Here is a 14,474-nt window from a genome sequence, read left to right as displayed (position 1 = left end):
CAGGATTTGAGTCCCTGGCGGTGTAGTGTGTTACTGATAGTAGACTTTGTTACTTTGGTCCCAGCTCTCTGCAGGTCATTCACTAGGTCCCCCCGTGTGGTTCTGGATTTTTTGCTCACCGTTCTTGTGAGATCTTGCGTGGAGCCCCAGATGGAGGGAGATTATCAGTGGTCTTGTATGTCTTCCATTTCCTAATAATTGCTCCCACAGTTGATTTCTTCAAACTAAGCTGCTTACCTATTGCAGATTCAGTCTTCCCAGCCTGGTGCAGGTCTACAATTTTGTTTCTGGTGTCCTTTGACAGCTCTTTGGTCTTGGCCATAGTGGAGTTTGGAGTGTGACTGTTTGAGGTTGTGGACAGGTGTCTTTTATACTGATAACAAGTTCAAATAGGTGCCATTAATACAGGTAACGAGTGGAGGACAGGGGAGCCTCTTAAAGAAGAAGTTACAGGTCTGTGAGAGCCAGAAATCTTGCTTGTTTGTAGGTTACCAAATACTTATTTTCCACCATAATTTGCAAATAAATTCATTAAAAATCCTACAATGTGATTTTCTGGATTTTTTTTCTCATTTTGTCTGTCATAGTTGAAGTGTACCTATGATGAAAATTACAGGCCTCTCTCATCTTTTTAAGTGGGAGAACTTGCACAATTGGTGGCTGACTAAATACTTTTTTGCCCCACTGTAAATTGATGCCAAATTGATACATTTGAGGTAAAAATATAGAATTTCAGCTTTCAGCAGATATCAAACTACACTGAGTATACCAAACATTAGGAACACCTAATATTGAGTTGCACCCCCCTTTGCCCTCAGAATAGCCTCAATTCGTCAGGGCATGGACTCAACAAGGTGTCGAAAGCGTTCCACACGGATGCTGGCCAAATTAACTCCAATGCGTCCCACAGTTGTTTCAAGTTAGCTGGATGTCCTTTGGGTGCTGGACTATTCTTGATACACACGGGAGACACTTTAGCGTGAAAAACGCATCAGCGCTGCAGTTCTTGACACAAACCAGTGCGCTTGGCACCTACTACCAGTGTTCCCTCTAATTTGTTTTGTCATTGAGCAAATGTCAGGTCTGCTGAGTGCAAACTTGAACGTTGTGAAAATTCTGTGCAACTTCCAGAGCACGTTTATTGTGAACACTGAGGCTATACCCACTTTGTTAAAGTTTTAACATTGGCCAAATAAGCAAAATGTTGTTGTGCTGTTTGATGCATGAAACCACTTTACAAAATAAAATATACTATTATTCACATATCATTATTACAGAGAATCAGACAAATTATGCTACCCTCTGCCTATTGGCTACTTAGCTTATTCAAGCCTGTCTCAAAATAGAACACCTCCCCTTGAAGCAAAAAAAAAGCTTTTTAACTGACTCACTTTTCAAAGTCTAGAAATGTACATGTTTTGTGCTCTTGTAGGAAGCAATCACTCCCCTATTGCTGACTACAAACTATCTTTAACTGGGCTAGTAACTTACTAACTAGCAAAGGATATGAACAAAATGTGCACACCTGGCTACATGCAGCTCTCGCTTTGATCTCAAAACAAGTGTATCTACTCACGACTGCTCATTCTGTGAACAAAGTCCAGTTTACCGGTCTGTGTAGAGTACGGGCTGAGTCGTGCGTGCTAATGCATTCTTACTCCAATGTGTTGTGCCTAAAACAAAATCTAGTTAGTTAGTTTTGTTCCTGTATGTTGCATTGAAAGTGGCTAATATTGAGTTGATTCGATCACAATTGCTACAGCAAAGGGTAACGTGGATAGTGTTAACATGGAAAACTCTAGAACATTGGTCACCAAACTTTCCTGAGTCAAGATCACTTTCTTAGTCAAAATGCAAGCCGAGATCTACCACTCAGGTTTTTTTTTAACATGACCAATTAAAAACCGTACCATAGCGATGAGGTTTGTGTAGTAAGCTATATGCCCAATACTTTATCACCGCATATTGGCTTTGCTTGAATTGCCCTGCCCAATGCATTGTTGTTTGGGCCATTTAGAAATATATATATTTCTAAATTTGAGGTAGGCTATATGATCACACCGGTAATGGATCCATTGTTGTTTTACTTGTGAGGCACAGCTGAGTGAGTATACATTTAAGTCATTTGCTTTTAAATTGTATTTTACTGGGCTGATGGTGCCTGCATCTGATGGTCAGTCTCAGCAGAGGGAGAGAGCAGCAGACTGAGGATCCACCTCTCATCATCCCTCCACTCTCCCTTTTCACCACTGACTCTGACGAAAAAGGGACACCGTCTTCCAGCTGATGGTGAAACTTGAGTCGCACCGTATTATTTCTGCCTCATGCACAAATTCATGTTGTTACTCCTATGAACAGAGAAAGTTAAATATTCCTCAATATTAAAAAGACCAAGCCGCTAATAATAATAACAACGCAAGCCTATAGATAATGTTAGGTTCTAAATGAACCGAGTAAAACTCACAGACGATTAGGAAAGCTCAAACCAAGTTTGTTCACCCGAAGGTTCGAACAGTTGAACAGGACCATAGGACCATGCCCCAGGACTACGTGTGTTATCATGTGTGGGTATGCATGTGTCTGTGCCTATGTTTGTGTTACTTCCCCCTGTTCCATAAGGTGTATTTCTTTATCTGCTTTTTAACTCTGATTCTACTGCTTGCATCAGTTACCTGATGTGGAACAGAGTTCCATGTAGTCATGGCTCTATTTGTGTAGTACTGTGCACCTCCCATAGTCTTTTCTGGACTTGGAGACTGTGAAGAGACCTCTGGTGGCATGTCTTGTGGGGTATGCATGGGTGTCCGAGCTGTGTGCTAGTATTTTAAACAGACGGCTCGGTACCATCAGCTTATCAACACCTCTTACAAAAATAAGTAATGAGGAAGTCAATCTCTTTTCCACTTTGAGCAATGATAGATTGACATGCATGTAATTAATGTTAGCTCTCTGTGTACCTTTAAGGGCCAGCCTTGCTGCCCTGTTCTGAGCCAACTGCAAGTGGCACCTGACCAAACGACTGAACAGTAGTCCAGGTGCGACAAAACCAGGGCCTGTAGGACCTGCCTTGTTGGTAGTGTTGTTAGAAGGCAGAGCAGCGCTTTTTTATGGACAGACTTCTCCACATCTTAGCTACTGTCATGGTCCAAACATATTGATACGACACCCTCTGAATGGCACACCTACACAATCCATGTCTCAATCCTTGTCTCAATTGTCTCCAGGCTTAAAAATCCTTATTTAACCTGTCTCCTCCCCTTCATCTACACTGATTGAAGTGGATTTAACAAGTGACATCAATAAGAGATAGCTTTCACCTGTATTCACCTGGACAGTCTGTCAGGGAAGGAGCAGTTGTCCTTCATGTTTTGTATGCTCATTGTATATACAGTACGTTAACCAAGCCATACAGTGCCTTGCGAAAGTATTCGGCCCCCTTGAACTTTGTGACCTTTTGCCACATTTCAGGCTTCAAACATAAAGATATAAAACTGTAATTTTTTGTGAAGAATCAACAACAAGTGGGACACAATCATGAAGTGGAACGACATTTATTGGATATTTCAAACTTTTTTAACAAATCAAAAACTGAAAAATTGGGCGTGCAAAATTATTCAGCCCCTTTACTTTCAGCGCAGCAAACTCTCTCCAGAAGTTCAGTGAGGATCTCTGAATGATCCAATGTTGACCTAAATGACTAATGATGATAAATACAATCCACCTGTGTGTAATCAAGTCTCCGTATAAATGCACCTGCACTGTGATAGTCTCAGAGGTCCGTTAAAAGCGCAGAGAGCATCATGAAGAACAAGGAACACACCAGGCAGGTCCGAGATACTGTTGTGAAGAAGTTTAAAGCCGGATTTGGATACAAAAAGATTTCCCAAGCTTTAAACATCCCAAGGAGCACAGTGCAAGCGATAATATTGAAATGGAAGGAGTATCAGACCACTGCAAATCTACCAAGACCTGGCCGTCCCTCTAAACTTTCAGCTCATACAAGGAGAAGACTGATCAGAGATGCAGCCAAGAGGCCCATGATCACTCTGGATGAACTGCAGAGATCTACAGCTGAGGTGGGAGACTCTGTCCATAGGACAACAATCAGTCGTATATTGCACAAATCTGGCCTTTATGGAAGAGTGGCAAGAAGAAAGCCATTTCTTAAAGATATCCATAAAAAGTGTCGTTTAAAGTTTGCCACAAGCCACCTGGGAGACACACCAAACATGTGGAAGAAGGTGCTCTGGTCAGATGAAACCAAAATTTAACTTTTTGGCAACAATGCAAAACGTTATGTTTGGCGTAAAAGCAACACAGCTCATCACCCTGAACACACCATCCCCACTGTCAAACATTGTGGTGGCAGCATCATGGTTTGGGCATGCTTTTCTTCATCAGGGACAGGGAAGATGGTTAAAATGGATGGGAAGATGGATGGAGCCAAATACAGGACCATTCTGGAAAAAAACCTGATGGAGTCAGCAAAAGACCTGAGACTGGGACGGAGATTTGTCTTCCAACAAGACAATGATCCAAAACATAAAGCAAAATCTACAATGGAATGGTTCAAAAATAATCATATCCAGGTGTTAGAATGGCCAAGTCAAAGTCCAGACATGAATCCAATCGAGAATCTGTGGAAAGAACTGAAAACTGCTGTTCACAAATGCTCTCCATCCAACCTCACTGAGCTCGAGCTGTTTTGCAAGGAGGAATGGGAAAAAATGTCAGTCTCTCGATGTGCAAAACTGATAGAGACATACCCCAAGCGACTTACAGCTGTAATCGCAGCAAAAGGTGGCGCTACAAAGTATTAACTTAAGGGGGCTGAATCATTTTGCACGCCCAATTTTTCAGTTTTTGATTTGTTAAAAAAGTTTGAAATATCCAATAAATGTCGTTCCACTTCATGATTGTGTCCCACTTGTTGTTGATTCTTCACAAAAAAATACAGTTTTATATCTTTATGTTTGAAGCCTGAAATGTGGCAAAAGGTCGCAAAGTTCAAGGGGGCCGAATACTTTCGCAAGGCACTGTAGCTTTTCTTAGCCAGTCAAAATCATGAATCAGCTGGCATCATTTTTATGGATATATACAAAGATAAAACATGCAGCTAGTTTGCAGTTTTTCCAGCTTCCATTTGAAGCTGGAAATGAGCTCATTGTTATGGGATGTGTCCAAAGAAAATCACTAGAAAACAGTTTAAACAAATGCAAATGCGGCTACTTTACTGTTATTCTGGCTGCATGTTTTGACGTGACTGTAAGAGCCGTAGTTGGATAGCTAGCAACCAAGTGTTAAGAACGTTGCCAGCCAGTATGTCAATGGAACGTTTAGAAGGAACGACTGGGTCGCGTCTCTAGCAACCGAATCGATAGAATGAACGACCAGCCGGCTTGGGTAGCAACCCTAGATATGTGTCGGGACTACAGTTGAAGTCGGAAGTTTACATACACCTTAGCCAAATACATTTAAACTCAGCTTTTCACAATTCTTATTAACACCCGTGCCAATATATCCTCCAAACACCGGCTTTGAGCGATTTATCACTTTTATATAACTGCTGAACACTGTAAAATTCTATATTCTTACATCATAAATGTGTCAATTGGCATGCATTTATGTTGGAAGGTGAAACCAAATCAAATCATGAGGCTGTAAATAGTACATCATCTTCCATCAGCCAGTGTGTTTTGATAGTGACTTTTTCCACTTTGTCCTATCTGCTACCATTTCGAATGATCGTGTAGTGTACAATGCACTGCTGAAATACCTGGGTTATATTTAACAATATACTCCACTCATTATCTCAGTTGAAAAGTCACATAGAAAATTATATGTTATACATTGTTACATGGGGCAGAAATGGCATACACACACCGTGCTACTGCAATACAATACCCCTTTTTTTATGATTTGTCAATTCGTATGTTCTGTATTCAGTAAGAATAATTCAACTGTAAGACTGAAATAATTCTCAACACGCTCTCAACCTGACATTGAAAACAAAGCATAAAAAATGTGGTTTGCACAACAAAAAGATGTCAAGAAAAATGTTATAGCCTAATACTGTATGGAAAATTATATTTACCATCTACTATTCCTTTTCAAACACTGAAAAAACCATTGTTTAGAAAATGTACCTTGCATTTTTTGCTATTGAATTAAACAAAATGTTCTCATGTTATTTCATGGAAAACATAAATGTTGCATGAATGACTCAGGGGTGAAAGATGTGTTCAGCTCCAATGAATGCACAATCAAAGGTACTGAACAAAATACAAGTGTCATCACTTTTGTACTTTTTGAAAATATACCACTTACATCTGTAAAATGCACCAAAGTAATTGAAAACATGTTCAATATTTATATTTAAGGGATAGTTCACCAAAATCAGGAAATAACATTTTGGTTACCTTTCCCTGTAGACAGTCTATGTACAAGGTATGACAGCAATCCACAGTATCCATTGATTTGGACAACAAATGGTAAAAAGTTTGCATTTGGAAACAGTGGCCAGGTAAACAAAAGCAAATCATGGATTGCTGTCATACCTTGTCCATAGACTGCTTACAGGGTAAGGAAACCAATTAGTAATTTTGTAATTTGGGTGAACTATCCCTTTTTAAATGGAAGCATATACAGTGTGCAGGCCTTTGTGTTATTCTAATGTACCGTGCATTCGGAAAGTATTCGGACCCCTTGACTTTTTCCACATTTTGTTACGTTACAGCTTTATTCTAAAATAGATTTTCCTTTTCAATCTATGTACAATACCCCATAATGACAAAGGGAAAACAGGTTTTAGAACATTTTGCAAATGTATTTATTCAGACCCTTTGCTATGAGACTCGAAATTGAGCTTAGGTGCATCCTGTTTCCATTGATCATCCTTCAGATTTTTTATACAATTTTCTTGGTTTCATAGCATACTGTCTGGTTGAATGTTTCTCCCCATTTGCTCTCCTATTGCAGTGTCGTACAGTGAAGATCACCATCCTTGGGGATGAGGGTGTGCCGGTGCAGGTGGACGGAGAGGCCTGGGTCCAGCCCCCGGGGTACATCAAGATTATTCACAAGAACCGAACGCAGACTCTCACCAGAGACCGAGTGAGTACACATCTATGGGGTCACACATTTTAAATGACATTTGCATTGATGTTAGAGGGATTAGAGGGACCGTAGAGTGCTGAGTACCAGGCAGTTAGCAAGTTTTATAGACTACTAATGACCATCAGCAGTATCAGAGCTTGGAGAAGCCTAATTACCGTGACTACGTGGAATTTGACTGCCGTCATGACTAGTGATCGCCGGTATAGCGCTAATACGGTCACCGTAACAGCTCTACTCATGCTATTTATGTTAGTACAGGGTGAGCTGCACAAAGTGGACTTCCTACTAAGGCACACCGCCACAGTGCTAACAGTATAACTCTGCTTCATAGGCACATGAATACTGCATACAGTACAGTGGTTCCTCCTTTAAAAGTTGCGAGCTTACACCGCGGGACTTAGAGGTACCCGGAGTCACGGCTTCAGTGCTCCAGACCACCGCAAGGGGGAGTTAGAGCACTCATTATGCATTTGGGTCCCAAGGTTTCTATATGACCAGTCATATCGAGTGGTTCCAATGACGAATTTGACGCAAGCCACCCGTCCCTGGTGACTTTCTTCAGCAAAGATGGCTGACAAAACATTATGGTGGAAGCAAATTTAAGTAACTATAACATCATAGCGAGTCAAGCTAAAAATGTACACTTGAGAGGAATATGTTAGTTAACTTCTTGACGCTACCTATCCCGTTAGCGAGATAATTGTCATCAACAACTGCTGAATTGCATAGCGCCACATTCAAATAATATTACTAAAAATATTTATATTCATGAAATCACAAGTGCAATATAGCAAAAGACAGCTTAGCATTTTGTTAATCCACTTGTCATTTCAGATTTTGAAAATATGCTTTACAGCGAAAGCAATCCAAGCGTTTGTGTAAGTTTATCGATCACTAGACAAAACATTATGAACACCTAGCATCAAAGTAGCTTGGTCACGAAAATCAGCAATAAAATTAATCGCTTACCTTTGATGATCTTCGGATGTTTTCACTTACAAGACTCCCAGTTACACAATAAATGTTCCTTTTGTTCCATAAAGATGATTTTTATATCCAAAATACCTCTGTTTGTTTGGTGCGTTATGTTCAGAAATCCACAGGCTCGAGCAGTCACGACAACGCAAAAGAAAATTCGAAATAGTATCCGTAATGTCCACAGAAACATCTTTATGTCCAAATACCTCCTTTTTGTTCGCACATTTAGTCCAGTAATCCAATTGCACAAAGCGCGGGCACAAAGTCTGGACGAAAAGTCAAAAAAGTTCCATTAAATTCGTAGAAACATGTCAAACGATGTATATAATCAATCTTTAGGATGTTTTTATCATAAATCTTCAATAATATTCCAACCGGACAATTCCGTCATTAGAAAGGAAAGAGAACGAACGTCGCACTCACGGCCTTGCGCAAGACTAAACTAATGTCTTTCAGCTTGACCACTTGTTGAAACAGCTTTTATTCGATCCCCTTTCACAATACAAGCCTGAAACAACTTCTAAAGACTGTTGACATCTACTGGAAGCCTTAGGAAGTGCAATCTGACCCCACAGACACAGGGTATTGATAGGCAATCATTTAAAAAAACTACAAACCTCAGATTTCACGCTTCCTGGTTGGATTTTTCTCAGGTTTTCGCCTGCCATATGAGTTATGTTATACTCACAGACATTATTGTAACAGTTTTGGAAACTGTAGAGTGTTTTCTATCCAAATCTATCAATTATATGCATGCCCTAGCTTCTGGGCCTGAGTAACAGGCAATTTACTCTGGGCACGCTTTTCATCCAAACTTCCCAATGCTGCCCACTATCCCAATGAAGTTAACAGAAAAAATGGCTGACAAATAGATAACGTGCCACAGAATGCTGCAGCAGCCCACAAGGTGTGCCGCAGTATGACACAACTTTTAAAGGAGGAACCAATGTAGCTGTGGGATCAGCAGAAGCATCAGGGTAGTTACAGGGATATACTGTAAGTTAGGTTACTTATATTGTGTCTTCCAACCCTCCTGGGATAATGTACATTTGCTGAAGCATTATGATAACTCATAATAAATAGGAATTAACTGAGTTGGGCTTGGGTCATTGTCTCAACGCTGCCTTATAATGCTGTGAAAGGATCCAGGAACCCAAATGATTTGGGTGGATCCCATCATCCTTATAAAATGAGTTTTGTTTCCAGAAGGTATCAAAATTGTCAATAAATATTACACCCACAGAGCCGCAATTGTCTAGTAGCCAGTGATGGAGGGCTAAAAGTTTGCTGAAATGTTCAATGCCACGATTTAGGGAGGGCAGAGGGACAGATATTATGGGGCGTTTCTTTTTGTCAAGCAGTGACCAAATCAGTTCTTTAAAATCCATCTTCAGCTGTTCTGAGCTGCCCTTCATAATGTCATTGAATCTCACATGAACTATCATATACTTAATTTCCTGATGCTGATTTATAATGTTTGGGAGCAGCTTATTGATGTCCTGTACACATGCTCCTGGATAGCACAACGTGTTTGTTCCAGGGACTGAGGCATTTCTCACCATTGAACTGCCCAATACAACGGCTGGAGAAGGGAATGGAGAAATCCACCCATTCCTACCCCTCACACAATTCGTTGAACCTTTCACGGTTCAAAGATTTGACATGATTTGTTTGTATAGTATTTGTATGTCTTGTGTGAATGTTGCTGTTATATTGCGGTCATATTTTTTATTGACGTATCGCATCTAACGTACCACAACTATAGTTCCCTCTGGGAAGAATACAGCTATTCTATCCTATTCTATTCTATTCATCCTGTTGCCTGCTTGTCTCAGGCCTTCGAGAGCACGCTGAAGTCGTGGGAAGACAAGCAGAGGTGCGAGTTCCCCCGGCCGCTGCCCCAGTATGCATTGCAGCCGGAGATCGTATCCGAGGAAGAAGCCTCCCAGATCAACCTGTTTGGACAGGCGGCCGGCGCCCTCATCCACAGGTAAGAGAACATTAATAATTTAATAATAAATAATAACATTGGATTAATAATAATAATAATTAATAAATAAATAATATTAATAATAACATTGGATTAAAGCAGGGTATGGTTGAATTCCATTTGAAAATTGTCCTAGACCATGATATACAATTCCCTCGTGGTTTACCTAACGGCCAAACTATACAGATAGTATGCCAAAAACATCACTTACAGAACGCTTGTGATATGCTTGCAGTGTAGTTTCCCAGTAACATTAGATGTTCGATGTCGTGATGAACTGTGTGTGTTCCCAGTATCCGAGAAATCGCTCAGTCCCACCACAGTATGGAGCAGGAGCTGGCCCACGCCGTCAACGCAAGCTCAAAGGCCATGGACGTGGTTTACGCCAATTCCAAGAGCACAGGGGTACGTGGAGTTCCTGTTCTACCTTTTATACCAGTCAACCAACTTCTACTAATACAGGGGTGCCCAACATACATGTGCCAAATGCGGGAGATCTTTTTTGGCTCATACGGTGCCTTCAGAAAGTATTCATATTATGTTGTTTACAGCCTGAATTCATATTAGGTAAAAACAATCCTCACCCATCTATACACAATGCTCCGTAAATGACAAAGTGAAAACATGTTTTTTGACATTTTTGCAAATGTATTGAAAGGGAAATACAGAAATATGACAAAAGTATTCACACTCCTGAGTGAATAGAATCACTTTTAGCAGCGATGACAGCTTTGGGGTATTCTGGGTAAGTCTTGAAGAGCTTTCCACACCTGGATTGTGCAACATTTGCCCATTATTTTTTTTTTTATTCTTCAAGCTCTGTCAAATTGGTTGTTGATCATTGCTAGACAACAATTTTCGGGTTATGCAATATATTTTCAAGTATATTTACAGTACCAGTCAAACATTTGGATACACCTACTCATTTCACCCTACTTAGGGTTTTTCTTTATTTGGACTATTTTATACGTTGTAGAATAATAGTGAAGATATCAAAACTACGAATTAACATATATTAACCAAACAAGTGTTAAACAAATAAAACTACGTTCTAGATTCTTCAAAGTAGCCACCCTTTGCCTTGATGACAGATTTGCACACTCTTGGCATTCTCTTAAGGAGCCTTCTGGTCCTAGACTTGGTGCTCCTGTACCGCTTGCTGTGCGGTAGCAAAGAAAACAGTCTATAACTTGGGTGACTGGGGTCTTTGACAATTTGCTGGGGCTTTCCACTGACGCCGCCTAGTATATAGGTCCTGGATTTGATTTGATTTGATTTCGATCTCTTTTAGTCCCCATTTTGACTAATCTTCCAAGAGTCCTTAAACATTAAAATACAATTTATAATACGAACACATTTTCACATATAACACACTATTACAAACATACATAATATACTAACATAATGACCCAATAAATACTCATTCTAAAACAATATTGATTCTTCATCTACTATAGTCCCACAACATTTCTATGTATTATATTTAAATCATTTAAAAAAAATGCTTCCATTTATATATTGAAAGGTTTCTGGTTTGCTCAGTTAATTTATTCAATTTCTTTATTGCTCTAAATCGAAATGTTCTTTTGCCTATTTCTCTTTTCTGTCTGGATAATGCATAGATGGTGAACAATCTATTCCTAGTATTTACGAAATGTCTGTCTCTTATCAACTGAATACCGTTGTGAATAGAACTTTGCCGTTTTAAATTATGTATATTATGAAATAAAATAAGCATGTTTTTTTCAATTATCTTGTCGATTGATGACCAACCAAGAACATTGCGCATGACTGCAACAGAAGAACCATATCTCCACCTTAAAACAATCCTTGCTGCTTTGTTCTGTGCATTCTGCAGCCTCCTAACTTCACTTGATGATGCATTTCCCCAGACCACAGAACAGTAGTTCACCTGACTCTCAATTAATGCTTGTGTTATTTGCTTAATCATTTTTCCTGTTTTAAATGTAAAAAAATGGTATATAGATTAGTTATTTGAGATGACCATTATAAGCAGTTGTCTAACTGCACTCCCAATAGTTTGGTTTCTGCCACTTCTTCAATTTGTACTCCTCCCATACTTAATTGTATCCCATCCTGTTTTGGCCTTTTCCTAGTGGAACAGACCAACATAACTTTGGTTTTCTTGGTGTTTAAAACAAGTTTGTTCTGGCAAACCCACTCCCTGATATTATTGCTTGCTGTACCTGTTGAACCGATTGTCTTGCTGCATAAATTGTACTCTATCATCTGCAAATATAGCTGCTTGAGTTTCAGCTAAGGCATAGGGAAGGTTGTTGGTATATATTAAATAAAGAAGTGGCCAAAGGCAGCTGCCCTGCGGTATTCCATAGTTTAACACGAGGGGAAGAAAATGAACCATTGATATAGGTGGACTGTTTAGATATGACTGTACCCAATTCAATGCTACCTCTTTAAAACCTCCTTAAAACCACAATGCATTAATTTTGTCAAAATTATTTAATGATCCACTAAATCAAATGCTGCACTGAAATCTAAAAATAGTACACCCACAAACGTGCCATTATCCATAGCATTAAGCCACTGGTCAGTCATGTCAACCAATGCAGTGGTCGTGGAATGGTTTTTGCAATAAGCATGTTGATTGGCTGTAATCAGATCATTCATTTCCACGTACTCCCATATTTGTCTACTCACAATACCCTCCAATATCTTACTGAGTGTAGGGAGTAGACTAATTGGTCGACTATTGGCAGGAGTAATGGGTTCTTTGCAGTCTTTCGGAATAGGACACAGTTTCGCATGCTTCCATACATTTGCAAACATCCCCTTTTCCAGTGACCAATTAATTATGTATCTCAGTGGAACTGCAATCTGGGGACCAGCACAGCGAAGCAAAAAATTGTCCGTAAAACTGTAATCTGTAGATTTACAATCAAGTAATGACTTCAATATGTTTAACACCTCCTCCACTGACACAGTTTACAGACTAAAAGAGATATCTGCTATCTGTGGCCTGGTCAAACCCAGTACATAAATCATCCAAATATGACACCTTAGAGCTAGGAGGTCTATACACACACCCTACCAATATATGGCTGCCTGGTGAGGCAGATGTACTTGAGCCCATAGTGCCTCTACTTGACATACATTAAGGTCATCCCTCCTCTTAAAAGGTATATGATTCTGAATGTACAGTGCTACACCCCCACCATTCCTATTCCTGTCCCTTCTCAGTAGACTATATCCATGAATGTTAATTTGCCCATCATTTACAGAAGCATCTAAATACGTTTCGGTCAAAGCCAAAATGTAAATGTTATTTGCGTTGACCAAGTTAAAAACCTCAGGTATTTTGCTAGGAAGGCTACATACATTAACCTGAGCTATATGCAACCCTTTCCTTGTCAAGTGAAGATCAATATAGCATGTATTCATTATAGTTGAAGTTGTCATGATACACTACAACACACAAACTCAAATTTTAACATTAAATTAAAATATCCAGGGAGATACTCTAGACGACGCCTGATACAATTCCCCGTTGATATAAACTTTATCCATCACCATGGAGACTCGTTGATTCAGGCAACGCTTTTCCTTCATGATGGGATATAGTTTTTTTCTTCATTCATTGATCTCAGTGGGGAAGTGATCATTCATTCCAAAATCTGTGTTTCTGAGTTCTCTGCCCATGTTCTTCATCATTTCCTTTTGCTCAAAACATGCAATAATAGCCTGTGGCCTAATTTCCAGAGGCCTTACCTATTCTATGGACTCTGGAGAAAGTGACATTACGCACAACATCAGTGGGCAGTTTTAGTTGAGTTGACATAAAGTCTCGGACTGTGTCCTCACAGCCTCTGCTGTTGTCATTCTCCGGTATCCCTGAAAATATGAGATTGTCCCGCATTGATCGACACTGTACATCAAGCAAGGTTTCTTTAAGTTGTTTGTTCTCCCTTTGCACTCCCTCCACCTTGCTATGAATAGAGTCTACAGTACCTTTCAGCGCCGTGTTCTCTTTCCTTAGATCATCAATCTGACGTTGGCTGAGTTCTAGACTAGCACATAATGCATTGGTGTCCTCTCGTAATATATCCAAGATATCAAGTTTGGCAAGCCTTTCGTTGATGGATTTTAACAAGTCAACATCCATATCAGTAAACCTTTCCCCACTCACCACACGCGTCCTCTTACTAGGGGATGGTTTGGTTCCAACGTTGATACCTATTGGCCAACCTGGTTTTGGTTTGTTTTGTTGATTGGGTTGGTTGTCCTTAATAAATTGACATTTTTGATATATATGGACGGAATTAATCGTACAAAAGGACCAATTGTGATGTTTATGGGACATATTGGAGTGGCAACAAAAGAAGCTCGTCAAAGGTAATGCATATTTTATATA

The 14,474-nt window shown here is 39.8% G+C and overlaps 1 protein-coding gene across 4 annotated transcripts in view; it reads left to right on the top strand.

Moving 5' to 3' along the window:
* The window catches only part of LOC110490047 (diacylglycerol kinase delta), a 113,708-nt gene that overhangs the window by 91,747 nt on the left and 7,487 nt on the right, over positions 1-14,474 (top strand). For all 4 annotated transcript variants that reach the window (XM_036944350.1, XM_036944349.1, XM_036944348.1 and 1 more), the window contains 3 exons: positions 6,979-7,113; positions 9,930-10,084; positions 10,378-10,489. In XM_036944350.1, coding sequence (XP_036800245.1) covers positions 6,979-7,113; positions 9,930-10,084; positions 10,378-10,489 — 402 coding nt within the window. The remainder of the gene's footprint in view (positions 1-6,978; positions 7,114-9,929; positions 10,085-10,377; positions 10,490-14,474) is intronic.

The sequence above is a fragment of the Oncorhynchus mykiss genome, chromosome 15 (assembly GCF_013265735.2).
Source record: "Oncorhynchus mykiss isolate Arlee chromosome 15, USDA_OmykA_1.1, whole genome shotgun sequence".
Classification (NCBI taxonomy): domain Eukaryota; kingdom Metazoa; phylum Chordata; class Actinopteri; order Salmoniformes; family Salmonidae; genus Oncorhynchus; species Oncorhynchus mykiss.
This window is presented reverse-complemented; position numbering and strand designations above follow the sequence as displayed.